At 45.6% G+C, this 21,767-nt stretch overlaps 1 protein-coding gene across 5 annotated transcripts in view; it reads left to right on the plus strand.

Moving 5' to 3' along the window:
- Positions 1-21,767, plus strand: part of rapgef6 (Rap guanine nucleotide exchange factor (GEF) 6) — a 98,021-nt gene that overhangs the window by 71,188 nt on the left and 5,066 nt on the right. For 2 of the 5 annotated variants that reach the window (XM_079738538.1, XM_079738542.1), the window contains 12 exons: positions 1,368-1,608; positions 5,948-6,115; positions 6,408-6,623; positions 7,869-8,080; positions 9,055-9,178; positions 9,990-10,013; positions 12,906-13,126; positions 13,775-13,948; positions 14,420-14,566; positions 15,247-15,366; positions 17,361-17,667; positions 20,553-21,052. In XM_079738538.1, the coding sequence (XP_079594664.1) occupies positions 1,368-1,608; positions 5,948-6,115; positions 6,408-6,623; positions 7,869-8,080; positions 9,055-9,178; positions 9,990-10,013; positions 12,906-13,126; positions 13,775-13,948; positions 14,420-14,566; positions 15,247-15,366; positions 17,361-17,667; positions 20,553-21,052 (2,454 nt within the window). The remainder of the gene's footprint in view (positions 1-1,367; positions 1,609-5,947; positions 6,116-6,407; positions 6,624-7,868; positions 8,081-9,054; positions 9,179-9,989; positions 10,014-12,905; positions 13,127-13,774; positions 13,949-14,419; positions 14,567-15,246; positions 15,367-17,360; positions 17,668-20,552; positions 21,053-21,767) is intronic. The other 3 variants (XM_079738539.1, XM_079738540.1, XM_079738541.1) reach the window with 3 other exon arrangements.

Below are 21,767 nucleotides of genomic sequence, written 5' to 3' on the forward strand. Positions count from 1 at the left end.
CAGTTTCCAGCAGTGAGAAACTTTCAGAATACAGTACAGAGAAACATAAGGAGAAGTTTTACAGGAGGTCAGGAGAAGTTTTACCACGATAGGCACCAGTTTACAAATAAGAACAAATTGAAATGCGGTGTTTTATGCGAGTGTCTGTCTGGATATATGAAGGACAGATCAATCCAGAATTACCTTTGGGTTACTTCCGTAACCTGATTCTCGAAGTAACATGAGTGGTCTGTCTCACTGTGGGATGAGCCCCTGGCAGATTCTCCACAGCCCAGGCCTGACTTTCAGGGGATTAGTGAGGTATGAGGTTAAAGATTGATACAGGCAGGAATTAAGTTAGAGATGGTTTCCATTATTTATTTATTTTGATTAAATGTTTTATAGAAAGTGCAAGGACAGCTGGATACATATCTGTACATTATTTTAGATTTGAGCATTTCTCAGTCCGTCTGTGCACGGCACCTTCTCAACGAACAGGTGCGTCTGCAGCAAGAGGGGTGCCGAAATGCCAATTTCCCAAACAATGTTATGGTACTTCATAGTTCCCTATGAAGTACCATAACATTGTGTGGGAAATTGGCATTTTGGCTGGTACTTCATAGTTCCCTATGAAGTACCAGCGCGGATGTTTTTAACTGCTCGTGGCTCCCTCCCCGTAATTTTGCGCCCCCCATGAATATGGCGCTGAGGGCGGCTGCCAGGTTTGCCAGTGCCTAAAACCGCCACTGACCTCACGGCAAGGGAAGGATGCACAAGATCAGGGTATACTGAACAAACATAACACAAGGTAGACACAAGGAGGGAGGCCGAGGCAGGAATTAAAGAACGGCTTGGCAGTTTTATACATACATTTTATCATGGCCAATTGCAAAAGTTTGTTAAATTCAATCAACTTATTTTTACAGTTATCAAGTAACCAATATCACACCCACACACAAACCACATATCTCCTTTGACTGTCCCTCTGTTATTGAAAAGCCCAGAGCTCCAAGTGGAACGAGTGCACACCACCCGTTGCCAATCCCACATAAATCCCCTCTGTGGGAAAAGTTCGCTTTCCGAGGGTTTCCTTGTCCAGCCTACATTTAATTGGCAATTGCAAACAGGATGCACACTTTGGGAATTATTGTTACAATTATTACCAAGATTCTATTGTGGGCCACTAGATGTCTCTTAATCATCGTCCTTCTGACTCATATCTGCTAAAAGCAGATATGCATATCTGTTATTCTTTTGAGCATGGTCTCTGAATGTATTCCTGTTCAAGTCTGTATGCACAGGCGTCCACGTTCACAGGCTTACAGATGTCCCCTGCCACTCCATCCATCCATCCATTGACCCCTGTCCTTCTCCGCCCCCCCCTGCAGACATCCCTGACCAGGTGATCCGGGTGTTCAAGGCGGACCAGCAGAGCTGCTACATCATCATCAGCAAGGACACCACGGCCAAGGACGTGGTGTCCCACACGGTCAACGAGTTCGGCCTGCTGGCCTCGCCCGAGACCTACTCCCTGTGCGAGATGTCAGTCAGCCCCGAGGGCGTCATCAAGCAGCGGCGGCTGCCCGACCAGCTCTCCAAGCTGGCCGACCGCATCCAGCTCAACGGCAGGTATGGAGCCTCAGGAGTAGCAGTGTACCTTGAGTCATTGAGCCTGAAGGGTGGCTGAAAACCATCACAGCCCGCTCTCACTGCTGGAGTAGCCTGTAAAACAATGTTTAGGTACTTTACGGCCGAGGTGAAAACAAAACAATTGCAGCAAATAAGCGGGGTGCAATAGGGGGCAGCAGATATATATATATATATATATGTGTGTGTGTATATGTGTGTGTATATATGTATATATGTGTGTATATATATATATATATATATATATATATATATATATATATATATATATATATATATATATATATATATATATATATATATATATATATATGTGTGTGTGTATATATGTATATATTTATGTGTGTATATATGTATATATTTATGTGTGTATATATGTATATATATATATATGTGTATATATATATATGTATATATATATATATATATATGAGTGTGTATATATGTATATATGTGTGTGTATATATGTATATATATATATATATATATATATGTATATAGATATATATGTATATGTATGTATATATATGTGTATATATATATATATATACAGTGGGGCAAAAAAGTAGTTAGTCAGTCACCAATTGTGAAAGTTCTCCCACTTAAAAAGACGAGAGAGGCCTGTAATTTTCTAGGTAAACCTCAGCTATGAGAGACAAAATGAAAAAAAAAATCCAGAAAATCACATTGTCTGATTTTTTAAGAATTTATTTGCAAATTATGGTGGAAAATAAGTATTTGGTCACCTACAAACCAGCAAGATTTCTGGCTGTCACAGACCTGTAACTTCTTCTTTAAGAGGCTCCTCTGTCCTCCACTTGTTACCTGTATTAATGGCACCTGTTTGAACTCCTTATCAGTATAAAAGACACCTGTCCACAACCTCAAACAGTCACACTCCAAACTCCACTATGACCAAGACCAAAGAGCTGTCAAAGGACACCAGAAACACAATTGTAGACCTGCACCAGGCTGGGAAGTCTGAATCTGCAATAGGTAAGCAGCTTGGTGTGAAGAAATCAACTGTGGGAGCAATTATTAGGAAATGGAATACATACAAGACCACTGATAATCTCCCTCGATCTGGGGCTCCACGCAAGATCTCACCCTGTGGGGTCAAAATGATCACAAGAACGTTGAACAAAAATCCCAGAACCACACGGGGGGACCTAGTGAATGACCTCCAGAGAGCTGGGACCAAAGTAACAAAGGCTACCATCACTAACACACTACGCCGCCAGGGACTCAAATCCTGCAGTGCCAGACGTGTCCCCCTGCTAAAGCCAGTGCATGTCCGGGCCCGTTTGAAGTTTGCTAGAGAGCATTTGGATGATCCAGAACAGGATTGGGAGAATGTCATATGGTCAGATGAAACCAAAATAGAACTTTTTGGTAAAAACTCAACTTGTCGTGTTTGGAGGAGAAAGAATGCTGAGTTGCATCCAAAGAACACCATATCTACAGTGAAGCATGGGGGTGGAAACATCATGCTTTGGGGTTGTTTTTCTGCCAAGGGACCAGGACGTCTGATCCGTATGACGGAAAGAATGAATGGGGCCATGTATCGTGAGATTTTGAGTGAAAACCTCCTTCCATCAGCAAGGGCACTGAAGATGAAACGTGGCTGGGTCTTTCTGCATGACAATGACCCCAAACACACCGCCCGGGCAACGAAGGAGTGGCTTCGTAAGAAGCATTTCAAGGTCCTGGAGTGGCCTAGCCAGTCTCCAGATCTCAACCCCATAGAAAATCTTTGGAGGGAGTTGAAAGTCCGTGTGGCCCAAAAACATCACTGCTCTAGAGGAGATCTGCATGGAGGAATGGGCCAAAATACCAGCAGCAGTGTGTGAAAACCTTGTAAAGACTTACAGAAAACGTTTGACCTCTGTCATTGCCAACAAAGGGCATGTAACAAAGTATTGAGATGACCTTTTGTTATTGACCAAATACTTATTTTCCACCATAATTTGCAAATAAATTCTTTAAAAATCAGACAATGTGATTTTCTAGATTTTTTTTTTTCATTTTGTCTCTCATAGCTGAGGTATACCTATGGTGAAAATTACAGGCCTCTCATCTTTTTAAGTGGGAGAACTTGCACAATTGGAGGCTGACTAAATACTTTTTTGCCCCACTGTATATATGTGTGTATATATGTATATATGTATATATATATACATGTATATGTATGTATGTATGTATGTATGTATGTATGTTTTTTATTTGAACAAATGGCATGAGGGGTGCCCATCATTTGTAATTATATTTTGGTGGTTTTGTTTATTGCATGGCTGACTCCCTGTTGAGTTTCTCTCTCTGCTCCTGGGGGATATGAATCCCTTCCCTCGGCCTCTGTTCACACACATTCCAACTAGGTTACAATGAATATTTGATCCCCTCACTCCCCCCCCTCCACTTCCTCAATCCCCACAGTCACATACATGATGCACACGTGTACATGATGCACACGTGTGCACATAATGCATGCACAAAGACTTAACATAAGACCAATGGAGTCAAGGTCAAGATGTGGATGCATCATACTTGTACGCTCAAAGGTCACATCATTAACATGTGATGCGTTGGACCTTATTTTATGCACACATGCCTCCTCTTTCTCCCTAATCTTTGTGATTCTCTACACCTCGACATTCCCTTACACTGCCCGCCAACATGTACCAACACTGTTAGATGGCAGGGCGATTACTCGCCGCAAAGGTTTACAGGCACACACACAATCTCAGAAATTGCGAGATATGTGTATGAATGCACACATCCGGGTTGATGAACACACGCGCCAAAAAACCCTTTCCTATCCGGTGGAAGTAGCTTAGTGTTGCTGCCCTGTCATTGCTGCCTGGTCTGACCAGCACCGCTCTTCCATTAGATCTTTCCTCTCCCCTTCTCTCTCCTCCTGCTGTTTGTACTCGTTCTCTCCTTTCCTTCCTTCAGGAGGCCTGAATCTGCCCCTTGGTTTTTGGCACACACTGTTGGGTAACGATACTTTAAGAACTAACTAGTTACATGCCAAGACTACTGCTACTATCAACTGGGAAAAGTGCCTTCCAAAACGAATGCTTTACCCGTTAGAACAAAAAAATATGTGAGCTACACAATACTTTGAGTTTGTTACTTTGTAATACGATACGATGTTCAGGAACCACATTCTATAGATATACACATTTGATGGTCACATAAGAGATGCAGGTAGAGCAAGGGGGAAGATGTATTGCTTTTTCTTCTTTTTTTTAGACAATGCATAACTTTGAATCTACCTCTAATCATACCATTTTTCCTCCCCTAGGCAGTCCATGATATAATTTAAACTGGCTGCAGTATCATACTTCTTGTCTGCAGTGGTGATACAAATGCTAACTAAAATAACACCTTTCAATCTGAGAGAGGAAGGGAGCTATCTGTAGCTGCTTAATTTCCCCCTCTCTTTCTCTTCTCTTTGTGAGTGTGTGGTCTGTGTGTGGGTGTGTTTTTGGTTCTGCCTCTGTGTTTCTCAGTCCTGTCCAGCCGTGTCGCTCTATCTCTCTCTATGTCTATTCGTTTATCTTTGCTCGCTCTCTCCACCCCTCTAGGGAATTTGAGATACATGAGAATTATAAGTCACTGGTGTCATAACTGCACTCATCCAAACTTAAGCCGTATACGGGAAATCTGCTCTTTTATGATGAAGCAAGGAGATTTATCGTGTTCTGAGCAAATGGGAGCAGATTGAGGGAGAGATGCAAAATACATGCATAGATTAGATTGCACGTTTTCTCGCTCTATATTATATACTGGTGGGAATAAACCGTTTTCTCAATGGTCAAAGGAAAATTTTGCAGCCTTAAGCAAAATATAACGTGAACATATTGCATAACATTGCATAAATGGTATTACTTTAAAATAATTCAACATAAGAAGCCCATCTTACATGTCCTGTCTTATAAAAATAATCCCCATGCATCCCCTCTTGAACATATGTTATTACACTTGATGAAACCAGCTCACGTCATGTTTAAATGTGCAATTACCCTGGCACATATGTCTACGTTTATAAGACACAGCCATTGTGCGGGGAGATCTATTGACATGTCATTTGGGATTAAATGTAGATACTATACTGGACTTGATCACCATGCCCATGCTTACCTGTGCAATAGGCCAGCATCTGAGCCACTTATAATTCCTACACTCCTCTGGATTAATATCTCTCCATATCTAAATGCTATTTCATTTCTACAGTAATATCTAAATTCTCAGAATCTTTAAAAGGCTCACTCTGCGAGAAGCAGCCAGGTGTCACCATGTCTGCCCCCCCCCTCTACAGGTACTACCTGAAGAACAACATGGACACGGAGACCCTGTGCTCGGATGACGACGCTCAGGACCTCCTTCGGGAGAGCCAGATCAGCCTGCTGCAGCTCAGCACGGTGGAGGTGGCGGCACAGCTCTCCATGAGGGACTTCGAGCTCTTCAGGAACATCGCCTCAACCGAGTAGGTGGACGCCTGGAGACACAGACATTTATACAAAAACACATGCATCTGTGTGTGCGTCCACCAGGTAGGTGGACGCACACACAGATGCATGTGTTTTTGTATAAACCTCGGTGTTAGATAAATGTTTTCCATACCCTAACCCAAAATAAATGGAATATCAACATGGTTACTAATAATAGAAGAAGAAGAATTTAGTGTGAATGGATCTAAAACGCCGACCTCTTCATACCCATCATGTCAACGACATTGTTTTCTATGAACCCCACCTGCTTCCCTTGGTGGCCACCAGGTACGTGGACGACCTGTTCAAGCTGGACTCGCGCTCCGGCAGTGGCCACCTGAAGCAGTTTGAGGAAGTGATCAACCAGGAGACCTTCTGGGTGGCCACGGAGATCCTGAAGGAAGGCAACGCGCTGAAGAGAATGAAGACCATTAAGCACTTCATCAAGATTGCCCTGCACTGCCGGGAATGCAAGAACTTCAACTCCATGTTTGCCATCATCAGGTGCGTGTGTCTGTCTGTCTGACTGTCTGTGTGACTGTGTGTGTGTTTCTGTTAAATCTTTGTGTATTTGCGTTATTACGTTGTCAGATCCATTTCAAAATAGTTGGCAAGCTAACAACTGTCTTTTTATGCCATTAAAAGGATCAGAAATGTGGTTCCACTGCCATATATGGGCAGCCATGATCTTGTTAAATCCAAGGTCTAGTTTATGTGCTAGTTTCTCTGTATCTCTCTCTCTTTGCCTCACTCTCTTACTCTCTCGATCTCTCATTACGTCAGCTTACTTATGTTAAGCCACTGCAACTCTGATTCCCGCTGTTAAGTTGGAGGGTTATATGTTGTTGATGTAATTAATTCTCTGTGTGGCTTCTAAGATGGCTGCTAAATTAAGCCGAGCATGACACTGTGGTGCCAGTGTGTACGACCAGACCCCCCCCGAGTGCATGTGTGTGGCCGCAGCACTTCTGCGCGTGTCTGTGTGTGCTTACATAAGTATAAGAGTGTGTATTAGAATAAATCAAAAGGTTCTCAGTTTTATATTTAGAGCAGAGGGAATCGGGATGTACATTGGAGGCAAACATCTTCTGAAGATATAATCTCTAATTTAGAAATGTGTAAAACATCAGAATTCTGATGCGTTTCCAGTTTCACTCATATCCAAGACAAGACCGCTTTGAGGATGAGAATTGAAGGCATAATTTGCCTGCTAATGCGAATCGACGTGCACTTTACAAACAGACCTCGATGAAGAATGTGTAACCTTGACACAGAGTGTTAAAAATGGCTTCTGCAGTCAATTTTGCTATATCCATTAATCCAGGAGTATCACCTGAGGACGCCACTCTGAGCTGGGGCAAGGAATTGTTAAGTCTGCCCTCGTACCCAGAAACATTAGCAGCAAAGTGCTCGTATGCCTCGCGACTCTTAAATGACCCAATGAAAGCGAGAGCCTCCGTTCCCTCATAGCTCACAGCAGGCCAGCACATGGACTCTGACCTTGTGTGTGTGTGTGTGTGTGTGTGTGTGTGTGTGTGTGTGTGTGTGTGTGTGTGTGTGTTCGTTCCTGCCTGCTGGTGAGGTGTGTGCGAGTAGTGGTAAAGAGAGTGCGTGTGTGTTGGTCACGCGTGTTCATGTTAGAATTGTATTAACATTTCTCTCTGTGTCTCTTTTTCTTTCCTCTATTTCTCTCATCCCGAATCCCCTCCCCTTCCCTGACCTCTGTACCCTCCCCCGTTCTCGAACCAGCGGCCTGAACCTGGCCCCAGTGGCCCGTCTCCGGGCATCCTGGGAGAAGCTGCCCAGTAAGTACGAGAAGCTGTTCACGGACGTCCAGGACGTGTTTGACCCTTCGCGGAACATGGCCAAGTACCGCAACGTGCTGAGCAGCCAGAGCATGCAGCCTCCCATCATCCCCCTGTTCCCCGTGGTCAAGAAGGACCTCACCTTCCTGCACGAGGGTACGCCGGCCACTCGCTTGTGTTTCCCATGCACCTGGCTCCCTCTCGCTCTTTGGTGGGGTTCATTGTGTGTAAAAGTTCAACTTGATGAAAAATACTTGAATGTACTTTTTTTTTTTTTAATATATATATGCAGATACTTACCAATAAGGCTGCATAATTTAAACGTTCAAAAATAGCATTATTAAGTAGTAGTTTATATGTTGGGGTTAGTGGGCTAGGATTACGATCAGGGTTAACCCATATCCTATTAAATAATGCAATTCATACCCTAGTTAACATGAACACCATTAGTAAATAATTACTACAGCATTAGTCAACTATTAATTAACTTTTAGGAATTTAATAGTTGATGCTTATTAACTAATGTTGAGTAATCTGGTTTATGAATATACCCATTGTAATGTTTTTTGCATATATATATATATATATATATATATATATATATATATATATATATATATATATATATGTGTGTATATATATATATATATATATGTGTGTATATATATATATATATATATATATATATATCATGTGAATGTATTCAGTTGTCTGACAGGAAGTTCATATTTGGGCACTTCCTGGTGAAAAAAGAAAACAAATCAAATCTTTTTATAATGCAACCCGAAGCAAGACTGGAAAGCGGATGCCTCTTTTCGTACATCGTGACCTTTATCCTTTTGTCTGTGTTTCTTTCTTCCTGCGTGCAGGGGAAGACTTTGTCCGAAGTCGACTTGCTAGTTTTACTTCTGTTAATGGCTTCCCACACTTTATTATTTTTAACAGCTTCCCTAATAATGCCAGCTGTATAAAACTGAATTTGCCAGAATAACTGAATAGTTAATGAAAACATGATGGTACACAACACATCGCTAACCTTACACCTTAAAATAACCATCTCTAACCTGGTCTTTGAATTGCTTTGTTTCACGTGTGTGTGCGTGTGTGTGCGTGTGCGTGCGTGTCTTTAGGTAACGACTCCAGCGTGGACGGCCTGGTGAACTTTGAGAAGTTGCGGATGATCGCCAAGGAGATCCGCCATGTGGTGCGCATGACCTCCGCCAACATGGATCCTGCCCTCATGTTCCGACAGAGGTACATCCCCCTGCGCACACACACACACACACACACACACACACCATATGCTGGACTACTGGTATTCATCCTACACTCCATTCAGTCATAGTCATTCATCTGTGGAGGATCGAAAGAAACTTCTAACATATGCTTGGGTTACCAGTATTCTGTTTAAATAACTAGTAGCTAATCGACTAAAAATACTCTCCGAGCATAGCTCCTGCGGTACCACACAGATCACTCCGGTTATGTTTACTCTTTGGTAATGGGCAGATGGGGAACGTTACCATGGCTACGATGCATACATGAAGGGAATCCATGGCATCAGGTGCACGCATGCAGTCCATGGATACCATTTGGTTCCAGTGCACGTCATAGTCCCCTGCGTGTCCTCGTGAAGGTACATGACATGGCAGTTGTCGGGTACAACAGTTTGAACTCATGCTACCCTCAGTGCGATGATTCACTCTGTTCGTGTGTGGCGCTATCGTTTGTTATTTTTCTATGCGATCACTCTCACAGTGCATGACTGCCCCCTACAGAAAAAGTCCCCAACACTGCAATCATACGTGAACCCAATCTCAACAAAGTTTCTGTGAGACTAATGTTGTTAACGTTGTAGAAATGTATTCACTGGTCACACACAAAATATACAGTGAATGATACACAGATATGGGGATTGGTCCAGTGTCTGTCGTCCCTTCACCTGTCATTTCCTGTTCCCCTGTGGTCATGTGACCTCTACTTGGTGCCCACTCCCCCCACATCAACCTGACCCTATACCCCTGTCTCTAAATCACGCTTCAATCTTCACGCATCTCGCTTGCAGGAAGAAGAGGTGGAAGAGTTTAGGGTAAGTTTTGTTTGGCAACCATGTCCAGCCATGTTTGGTCCGGTCCAATCTGGTTCCTGTCACCCCCTCCCCTGCCCCACCCTGCCCCCCCCCGTCCCGCCCATTACCTCATCAGCAGTGGCATGTTCTCCCCGTGTGTTCACCATGTGTGTGTGCATGTGTGTGTTGATGTAGTTTATAGCTGATATTGCCCAATCGTCAGTCCAAAAAGGGAAACTAAGATTAACAGTATTCATTTAGATCATAGGGAATTAAAATGAAGAAAATATGAAGAAAAACCAACATTCATAGACTGATCGTGGCAGCCAGCTCTACACAGGCGATGTGCCAATTCCTATGAAGTCTATTTATGTATTTATGTCGGATCCAGCAGTCCTACTATATAGCAGATTATTATAGCAGAACACAAAAAAAATGCAAGGGCAGTTAAAACTTGTTTTCTGTTTCGTTACAGAGATATTCCAGTGAAAATAACGTTTAATTTTGAATGTGTATTTCCACAGTGGCCAGTCTCCCCAATTTTAATCAGAAACCTTTACAGACACTTTTGTAAAGGTGTCTGTCAAGGGAAATTTTGGTGCTACTATTAAATCATTTGCACAACAGCAACCTGATTGGTTGAAACAAATAGGAAGCGAAAGAAAGTTAAAGACCCATTCAACCAGATTTGAAGCTGAAGTGCTGACATCACACTTTAGATATTAACCTAAGTCTGATTTGTGAGACCTGGGCAGTACATCATTACTCATCACTGTTGCCACAAAGCTTAATTGCACAGTGAATGTCTCAGGTTTTTCAGCAAAGTAGGGCAAGGCTGTAGAGAGAATCCCAAGAGCAAGTTGTGTGTATGTGCGTGCGTGTGTGTGTGCATGTGTTTGCGCTCATCCAATTAACCTTTCCATTTTCAGCCCTCGTACGCCTTTTCCCTGAGCTCATGCCCACATCCAAACCATTCTCCCTGTCCATCGTTTCCCATTTGTTTGAATGTACAGTACATATGCGTCAGAGACATGGCTCAAATAGTAGATTGAATTGATTGGTCCCCCTTCAATCACAAGGTTAAAACACACATAATTTTTCAGATGGGGTCAAAGTCTGGTCAATATTATTACATTATTTCTTGTTTTTGCATTTATCCTTTCCAAATGGATGGCTGTCTATTAAACCCAAACCAGTAGGTAACCAGAGTGTGTGAGGACAGATGTGTTTGTTTATGCATACGGGTTAAACGCTATATGTTCTTAACGCATGGATCAGTGTGAACCTTGATCTGATCAACGGATAAATCAGTTCTTGTAGAGAAAAAAAACAATATATATATGTTAATTGAATCTGAAAATATTTGTATGAACATAAACCAATGGCGTTTATAGCAGGATTAACAAGGATTAAATTTTCACATAAATGAAGTGACGCTGTCGGGATTCTGACGTTAAATAACTACGTGTTCATGGCCCCTCCCCTACCTGAAATGAAGCAATGGAGAGGGTTACGCACAGTGTCTGAATGCGCCTTGAGAAGAACATGAGACAGACAAACATACGGTCTACCAAACAGCCACACCTTCCGCAGCCATCAGGCAACACTTCGGGCTGACTCCGGTAGCCGTAATGCTGCAGATATGAGTCCCTTGTCTGTAGTACAGAACACAGGCTTCACAGACATGTTTCAAGGGCTTGAATCGTGATACACTGTGGCCTACTTCCTGCACACGGTTCGCCCAGACAGTTATACCTGCCTTATGCAACAAAACAAACATCCTATTGATATTAAAGAAACCATTTCTCTTGCGATACCTTGCGACATCAGTTGGACATCTAGGATATCTAGGATACAGAAGACCACCTTACTGCCGATTTCATTAGGAGACAAGGAGTCAAACGGGGAGACAAAAAGCACTTTGATTTCATTTTGATGGAGTAATCATTTCCAGGTGTTCTATTTTGTTTGAGGCAATGCTGTGTGACTTAAGTTTGCCATATGCTGATCTATGCTTTATTATAATTTTTCATTATTATAAAGCAGGCCCTACTGTTTTGTTTATTTCTCAATGCAAGTCATTTATTTGGACGATATATATTTATATATATTCCAAATCTACTATATGAACCAGGTCATGTGTATGCGTGTGTATTGTCTGCATTCTAGCATCATCCTCATCCTCATCTTAATATTCCCCATATCAGCCTCTGTTGGGTCCCCCTAACCAGTTTGTTTGCCAGCTCCTGACAGAATGCTCCGTTTGTTTTGGTTATGTCTAATTACGACGCATGGCACAGATGCTGCGGTAAGCTCTTGGCCTCAAAAACGCATGGATATGTTATTAACCTTGCATCGCACAGACGTACACACTGATGTATAGGGGGACCTAACTGCAGCGCAGATGGAGTTGGATGGAAGGCAAACCAAATGCTGTGTGTGTGTGTGTGTGTGTGTGTGTGTGTGTGTGTGTGTGTGTGTGTGTGTGTGTGTGTGTGTGTGTGTGTGTGTGTGTGTGTGTGTGTGTGTGTGTGTGTGGCGTTTAACCTCTGCTTTATCTACTCTACTGCTCTCTATAAATACACATCTCTGCTGTTAATCCTCTGTATGCATCTCTCTCTCTCACTCTTTGTCTTTACCTCCTGACTCTGTTCTATTTCCCCTCTGTTCTTACTTCCTTCTTTAATGTATCATATTTTATACCGGCACTCGTCATTCAGTATCATTTCACCTCTATTGTCTTTAATATCTTTCTTCTCTCTCTTTCTACCGTGCGTTTCTTTCTCTCACTTTAAATGCTCATTTGAAATGCTCTATTGGCCTAACAGTCATGCCCCACAAATGTTGCCAAAGCAAACCAGTCCCAATAAAAGAAGAGAGGGATAGCTCCAATGTCCCTCCCTCTGCCCGCAGGTCGCTCAGCCAGGGCAGCACCAACTCCAACATGCTGGACGTGCAGGGCGGCGCCCACAAGAAGCGCGTGCGTCGCAGCTCGCTGCTCAACGCCAAGAAGCTGTACGAGGACGCGCTCATGGCCCGCAAGGTCAAGCAGTACCTGTCCAACATGAGTGTGGAGACGGACGAGGAGACGCTCCAGATCCTCTCCCTGCACTGCGAGCCGTCCTACAGCACCCGTGAGCACTCCCGCCTTCCCCCAGAGCCCCGGCACCCTGACGCACGCGCACACCCTAACGCACACACACACACGCGCCCTAATACGCACGCACATATTTTGCCCAAACTGATTTAATTGTCCCCTCAGAACCTCTGAGCTTGATCTCCTCAGCGAGTCAAGCTGGTTGACTCGTTGAAATGCTGTGGAGAGGACTTTTATACCTCTCAACCTTGATGTTTAATTCAACTCATCCTGGAACAGAAGCATGGATTTTTTTTGTGTTGCTGAAAACAGGATGACATGATGAATAAGAACATCAAACATCGAAACATGTGAGCCTCAGTGTTGTCATAGTAACTGTGGCTCAACATCGCCCCCAAGTGTTTAAGCAGAGCTGAAACAAATGAACCCATCATATCTGCAATGAGTTTCATTCAAACACACACACACTCAGCCACAGCCATGCTTGCTTCTCAAAAGTGATGCATGTACCCCTCGATGTAAGTGCACAGTATGTAAACAGCATTGGAGGTTCATTCATAATGACGCTCTTTTAATAGTATTTTTCCCCCAAAGAAGGTTTTAACTGCAGTTAAACCTCCATTGGAAGCGTTACTATTAAAGGCTTGAGTGCCGTCAACCCTCACGGGCCGTGCGTCTTCCCTAGTGTCCAAGAGCCTGAGCGAGCGGCGCTCCACCAAGTCGGACATGTCCCCGGTGTCCCTGCGCTCTGCCCTGCCCTCGGGCAAGGCCCAGAACCGGGTGTCCCAGGTCCTGCAGGTCCAGGTGCCACTGTACCCACTGCGCAAGAAGAGCACCGCCAAGGACCTCAACACGCCCAGTAAGTAGACCGGGGAACTCTGGGAGGATTAGCATTCAGTGTGAAAATGTGTCCATATATCGAACCAGGTGGCACGCCGGATGCACAGCCCACACAGTACGTCTACCTATGTAGACTCACGAAAGCACACACAGGCGGTCCGATAAGTCGAAAATGCTTAAACACTCTATAGACTGCCAGCAGACCCAGTACATATACGAACCATTAATTAGACGGTGCCAAGGTGCCTAGTATGTATGACCCAGTAAGTATACGGTACCAATTTACCCAGTATGTATGACCATGTAAGTGTGTACCACCTAGTCGACTCCATGTCAGGCTGTATGCAACCCATCCCAGTGATTAGATCGCACCAGTGCGTTCAATGGAATATCAATATCAATGGGTCATCAGTGGGCACAGAGGCTCAGGTCAAAAGAAAGCTGCACTTAATAACCCTCCCCCCAACCCAACCCCCCCCTGTCCTCACAGGCCCAGCCTCCCCCCAGGTGGTGAAGAAGCCCCCGGTGAGCACAGCAGACGAGTGGAGCTCCAAGAGGCCTTGTGAGGACACCGTGTCCACGGTGTCCTCGCTCCACTCCAGCCCCACTGTGTCCCCACAAGGCTCCCCGCGCAAAGGTGAACGATACTGATGCAACAGCCTGCAGTCGCCACAGTCACACACGCATACATGTCAGACAGCCTGTCTGGCATCCTGACCGTCAGGTGAAATGTTAGATGAAGGGAATTGCGTAGTTTTGAGGTGGTGCATTCATTTGAAGTGCACATCCTGGAGTAAGCTTTGCTGGAGTTATTCCTAGACTCTTTCAACACCGTCACAGTCTCCACGGTACGTTTCTAGGTCTGCATGAGCAGGAAATGAATTAGACGCAGGCCTCTGATCCTGACTGAAGGAGGAGAGTAAAAAATAAGAAAAGACGAGAGGCAAGGTTACAAGAAGGATTAAATATGAAGTGAACACTAAAATTGGGCATCTCTCACGTTAAGTCAGTTTTATTTTTATAGTCTTGTAGCAGTTCCACAGCTACAGGCTCAAAGTGCTTCACCGGCCCACATATAGTGTGTATCCCTTAATCAAAGCCCTCTGAAGGCCAAGCAGAAACGTCCCTAGTTATCGAGAAAGAGACTTTGAGAAGCAACACAGATTAGGTAATGTAAGGAGTGCAATAGATGCAACACGGGTGGATTCAACGGTACCAAAAACACAATTCCAATCAATCATGAATGTGAGAGCCAATCTGCTTATCTGGCACACTAAAGGAATGGGTGTCTTCTCCTCTGTTCATCTTCCTGTACAGCAGGTGGCGTGGCCAAATCCCACAACTCCAGCCATATGAACCTGTCGGGCTCCTCGTCCTCGCTGACCAGCGACGCCAGCACCAAGGCGGCCACGGCAAGCCTGCGCAGCTACGGCATAGGTGGGGCTCTCCTCCACAAGCACTTCCTGCTGATGACCAGGGCGGCCAGCACAGAGGAGAGGCAGAGGGGAGATGAGGCAGAGAGAAAGACGCAGGCAGAAGAGAGGAGCAGTAGCAAGGAAGGAGGAGAAGAAATGAGAGAAGCAGGAAGGGTGGTTATGGCGGTAGAAGAGATCTCCCCTCAGGCAAACATCAGGGGCAGGAGTGCAGACGGAGGCGCAGTGAGGAGGTGCAGCTACCTTTCTGTCCAGAGACAGACAGGCTTACCGGGGTTCAATCCCACCACGCCAGCCCCAGACAGCGGCCCCTGTGTTCCAGGGCGAAGGTCTGAGAGGCCCCCCTCTGTACCCCAGGGCCAGACGACCCCCGGCAGCCCCGCCGCAGAGCCAGACAGCCGCCGTAGGGGCAAAACCCCGGGGTCTCTGTTGAGGAGGCGGCTGACGTCACCGTTCCGGGCGCTGAGGGAGAGGAGTCTTTCCCGGGAGAGGCCTTTCAGGTTGCTTCTCGGGGCTGGGGAGGGACAGCAGGAGCAGGCGTTGGGGTCACCACCCCCAGGTCAGGAGCAGGGACAGCTGAGAGGCAGGAGGTCGGTCAGTCCCAACCCTTTCCTTTGGCTCTGCAAGGACAGACAGCGCAGGAGCAGCACGCGCTGACTCACAGACAGGGGGACAGTATCCACAAAGGACCCCCTCCACCAGAGATTTGATGGGTGGAGAAAGGTTTTTGATAAGGAATGTTACAAAAGCAAGTTATTTGCAGGAAGGTTTTCTTTTTTTTTCCAATGCGAAAGTAAAAATGTCAAGATCATTTTGAATGTTATTTGTTTAAATGGGTGACACATCAGAGCGTTCCTACGTGACTCTGTCCCCGACAGCAGGCCCTGGTGCTCCAGTGACAGGGGCCCGCTCGGCTGCCCAGATGAGTCCCAGACTGTCAAAGAGAGCCGGGTTACTGGATACAAACAACCCCCCATCACAAAACTGCACTTGACTCGCTTTGTTCCAGAAAAAGAGTTGGCGGCTTTTCATTTCATGTAGTTCTGCACTTTACAAGTTGTTTCTTCTATGTGCGTGGGCGTTTGGGCTGAGAAAGGTAGCAGGATCATCCGTAGTGATAGCAGACAGCTTGGATATCAGTCCCCGTGCTCACAGCAGGGACGCTGCTGTCACGGCTGTTTTGTGTTGCTTGTTTGTGTTCAGTGAGGTAAACACAGAGACGTTTACCGATTATTAATGTTCAAAATCGATACGTGGCCTGTTTTCCAACATCAAATTGTAGACAATCACCAGCAGTCCCCAGCAGGTCTCGTTCATTGTCTTTCTGTTTTAGGCATTATGAATTGAACTGTGTTAACCACAAAAGAGTAGTTGTTGAAACACAAGCAGAGCGCAGAACACACTACTCTCCTCTGTTAATGTACACAGTTTGTTGAATCATCATGTCATTGTGAGGCAGGATGGTTGTTCACTGCTCCCAGGTCCTCTTGCAAAGTGATGGTAGTTATGGAGGTTACATTTTTTAATAAAAGCATGCGTTTATTCTAAAGTTAGTAGTACTTTCTGACAGCCATACGCTTATGGCTGTCAGAGCGGTAAGTCACATAATGTGCAATAACAATTTAGTGGAGCTCTTTTTTAAGTACAATAATAAGAAAGAATGGTTCATTGAATGTTTTGCCTTGTTTTACATTTGGGTGAATATGCTTGGAAAAATAGTAGCCTATGCCTCTTTTTCACTCCCTGGACCTTTCATGTCTTTTCCTCCGTCTTCATCTCTTCATCTTTGCATTCTCTCTACTGCTGCTCTTCTCTTCCTCCGCTCGTCCCCTTCCCTGAATCCTTTACTACTATGTCTTTGTCACAGAAGCCTCTTCACACAGGTGGATCATACAATGTATTTTGGGTGTTTCTTAAGGAAAGGCAGCGCTCAATGTAATCAATGGCGATTCATATTATTATATTGTTCCTCACATCTTATCCCCCGCCACACCCCAGGTTATGCTCTGCTGCCGGCCGGTAAGGCAGACAGCCTGTCGGACTCCAGCCACAGCGAGATCTCCTCGCGCTCCAGTATCTGCTCGGTGGACTCCATGCTCACGCCCGGCCCCGACGACAACAGGTGTCATGGCAGCCGCTCTGTCACCGCCACGACGACCACGGCCCCCGTGGCTGCCACCAGCGTAGCCATGGTTGAGAGCAGCAACAACAGCAGCTGCTCCAACACCACCACCACCACCACCCACCACCACGCTGCCTTCGCCACACGGACTGGCGGACAGGACTACGGTCATCCTTGCACAAGGTAACAAAGCCATGCCCCCTTAGCTTCATTGATTCTTTGTATTTACATTCGGCAGACTGTTTCAAAGTGAGATAGTGAGGCTGTGAAATACCAAAGCGTTCCACCGGTAGCACCCACAGAATGCCAATTGCAAATCAGAGGTTGTTAACCACACTTCCACACAGCCCCGTAGTTTCCTGCTTGATTCTTATTTCATCACACACACACCTACACACACACACACACACACACACACACACACACACACACACACACACACACACAGATACAAATACACACATACACAGATACACCACACACACAGACATGCAAACAAACACACACTATTACTTTGTCCTCCCCTCATTAAAATACAAACCCAGCTGGAGATCATCACACACACAATTATTTTACAGGCGTCCTTTGTTTAATGTCCGCTCCCTCCCTCTCTTTATAGACTACAAATTGTCAACAGACAATTGTATTTGTTTGCATGTTTTGTTTCATAGTTATTTTCTACTAAATTGATTTTATTTAGGTAGACGTCTGAATCCTGCTAAGTAAACATCCCATAGTTGGCTTACTTTAGGATCAAACCCACTCCTACTTGGCCCTCAGGATCAAACCCACTCCGAGTTAGCTTACTTTAGGATCAGACCCACTCCTAGTTAGCTTACTTCAGGATCAGACCCACTCCTAGTTAGCTTACTTTAGGATCAGACCCACTCCTAGTTAGCTTACTTTAGGATCAGACACACTCCTAGTTAGCCTTCAGGATCAGACCCACTCCTAGTTAGCCTTCAGGATCAGACCCACTCCTAGTTAGCCTTCAGGATCAGACCCACTCCTAGTTAGCCTTCAGGATCAGACCCACTCCTAGTAAGCTTACTTTAGGATCAGACCCACTCCTAGTTAGCTTACTTTAGGATCAGACCCACTCCTAGTTGGTGTTCAGCATCAGACCCACTCCTAGTTAGCTTACTTTAGGATCAGACCCACTCCTAGTTAGCTTACTTTAGGATCAGACCCACTCCTAGTTGGTCTTCAGGATCAGACCCACTCCTAGTTAGCTTACTTTAGGATCAGACCCACTCCTAGTTAGCTTACTTTAGGATCAGACCCACTCCTAGTTGGTGTTCAGGATCAGACCCACTCCTAGTTGCTCTTCAGGATCAGACTGACTCCTAGTTGGTCTTCAGGATAAGACTGACTCCTAGTTAACCTTTTATTTATTTATGTATTTATTTTGTAGTAATCCGTCAGCCTGTTGATGAAATATAGTCGTCTCCTATAGACTTTCTGTTTAGCCAGCATACATCCTGAGCACAGCAGTGAACCGTGGGCTTATGAAACCCAGCCCAGAGTATAAAGCCTACGACGTGACATTATTTTATTTTCCCATATGCACATTTATCACAACGCTTTACCACCTGACAGACGGCAGCTGGGTATTTCAGTGGCAAGAGCTAGTAAATGTACATTGCAATGACACTTTTTTTAGTTCAATGTTTTACTATGTCCCACCCTGTCGAGAGAGAGAGAGAGAGAGAGGGAAAGAAAATGCAAGTTATGTCTTGCTGGCTGACACTTAAAAGGTTGTCTATGTTGCATGAAGAACAAGGAGCCAGTGTGTTTTACGGTCACTTAGAGAGAGGTTCACTGCATCCGACCTTTCACCCCAAGTCCTTTTCTGGCCTAGTGGTTTAATGGTCTTCATGGGAAGACGGATGCCTCCAACAACCTTTGTGTGTGTTTTTGTGTATACACACACACACCAGTGTATTTGTTAGAGGAAATAAGGAGATCCAAGATAAACCATTACTAAATCTAAGTATCCTTTATCAAATATCTTTTCTCTGACTGTTGACACATTTTTCTGAAAGTGTTTCAACAGCACACCCTGCAGGGCAGGCCAGAGGGGAAAGGGCAGTCCATTTGAGGTGGTTGGGGTTGGCAGAGGACAGGATCTCTTTGAGCAATTGCGTGTGCCTGATGCTCATATGTTATTGGTTAAATGTGGTCTTCTGCAGTGCTCTCCATCAGAATCAGCCAAACCAGCCGAGCACTCTATCTTTTGTTTAATAAAATGAGTTCTCAAATGAGTGCATGTTGTTCAAATGCTACATCGTTACTAGAGGTATGATCAAACGTATGCTTAATTTGTAGTTTGCCAACACTTGTTTTTTTGTGACGACTTAAAACATGATTTATTTGATAAAATGCTCCCAATACACAAACAATACCTCCTTCCCTCCCCAATTTAAGTAAGTAAATAGCCTTCACGGATATACCAATGTAAACTCGTATATCATTTTGACACCACCCACACACAACACAAGAAAATTACATTAAATTCAGAAATATTCATTGAAACATCTCCCTCTCTCTGTCTGTCTGTCTGTCTGTCTGTCTGTCTGTCTGTCTCTCTCTGCCTCTCTGTCTCTCTCTCTCTCTGTCTCTCTCTCTCTCTCTGTCTCTGTCTCTCTCTCTGTCTCTGTCTCTGTCTCTGTCTCTCTCTCTCTCTGTCTCTCTCTCTCTCTGTCTCTCTCTCTCTCTCTGTCTCTGTCTCTCTCTCTCTCTGTCTCTCTCTCTCTCTGTCTCTCTCTCTCTCTCTGTCTCTCTCTCTCTCTCTCTCTCTGTCTCTGTCTCTGTCTCTCTCTCTCTCTCTCTGTCTCTCTCTCTCTCTCTCTGTCTCTGTCTCTGTCTCTGTCTCTCTCTGTCTCTCTCTCTCTCTCTCTGTCTCTGTCTCTGTCTCTCTCTCTCTCTCTCTGTCTCTCTCTCTCTCTCTCTGTCTCTGTCTCTGTCTCTGTCTCTCTCTGTCTCTCTCTCTCTCTCTCTGTCTCTGTCTCTGTCTCTCTCTCTCTCTCTCTGTCTCTGTCTCTCTGTCCCTCCTCACTGCTGGCCAGCAGTCGCCTGGCCCCTCCCTCCGCCTGCTCCTCGGCGGCGGGGGAGGAGCCGGCCCCGGACCCCGCCCTCCCGGTGGTGGACAGCGGGCGTGGCAGCTGGACCTCCAGCTCCTCCACCTCCCACGACTCCTTCCCCAGCCTCTCCTTGTCGTCCTGCCGGCCCTGGGACCACGGCACCCACCCCGCCCCGGCCCTGCTGGCCGCCGGCTACCGCTACCCCCAGGCGCCGCCGCCGCCGGGGCCCGGGCCGGGGCCCGAGGCGGGGGGCCACGCGCGGCAGGGCAGGAGAGACTCCGAGTCCAGCGGCACTGGCGGGCGGTCGCGGCAGAGCTGGGCGTCGTCCGGCTCGCTGTCGGACGCCAACGAGGGGAACTACGGCACGGTGAAGCGCCGCCACGCCTCCGGGAACACCCCCTCGCCCGCCGACGAGGAGGGGGCCGGGCCGGGCGCAGACCCTGCCTACAAAACGGTGACGTCGAGCACGGACAAGGGCCTGATAGGTGAGGGGAGGGGTTGCGAGTTGGATTCCCCGTGATTGTTGAAGCCTCACTGTGCATGTTTATTCGTGTGTGTGTGTGTGTGTGTGTGTGTGTGTGTTAGGGGTGGTAGCTTGACTATAACATCACTAGTCCTTCATTCAGTGATTGAAGGGTTCTTAATTAAGATGCTCCGGTTTTTTGGGAGCCATAGCTATTAGCAGCTAGGGAGAACTAGTTTTATACTGTCATTTCACTGCCATTTGAGCATTTTCTATGCAGTTGTTCGCAGACACTTTTATCCAAAGCTGCTTACAGTTATTTGACATACTTTATGCTGAAATAATAGTTTATTATTATCATAACCTCTGAATTGAGACGTTCCTGCTTTCAGTCAGTAAGGTCCCAGATCTCCTCAGGTAGTAACAAGGGACTGTGCTATAGTATCTGCATTCTACACTCTTAAGATGATGGAGTGCTCCCATCGTATCATTCAAGATGCATTCATCTGCTCCTGCGTTAGTGGAGACGCCTGATGATGACCAGCCCTACTCTGAATTGATTCAGAGCACATTTAGTCCTGCAGAGAGGTGACATGTGTTCTAGCCCCCTGAATGATCGCATGAGACCCTCCATGGAGAGACGTACAGTTTTGGAGGAACCATGAGACATTTATCCGCTGATTCATAGCTTAAACCCACCAAGTCGCCCGATTAGCCATCTCCTGCTGCCATTCCCC

This window comes from Pollachius pollachius (assembly GCF_949987615.1).
Source record: "Pollachius pollachius genome assembly, chromosome: 6".
In the NCBI taxonomy this organism is placed as follows: Eukaryota; Metazoa; Chordata; class Actinopteri; order Gadiformes; family Gadidae; genus Pollachius; species Pollachius pollachius.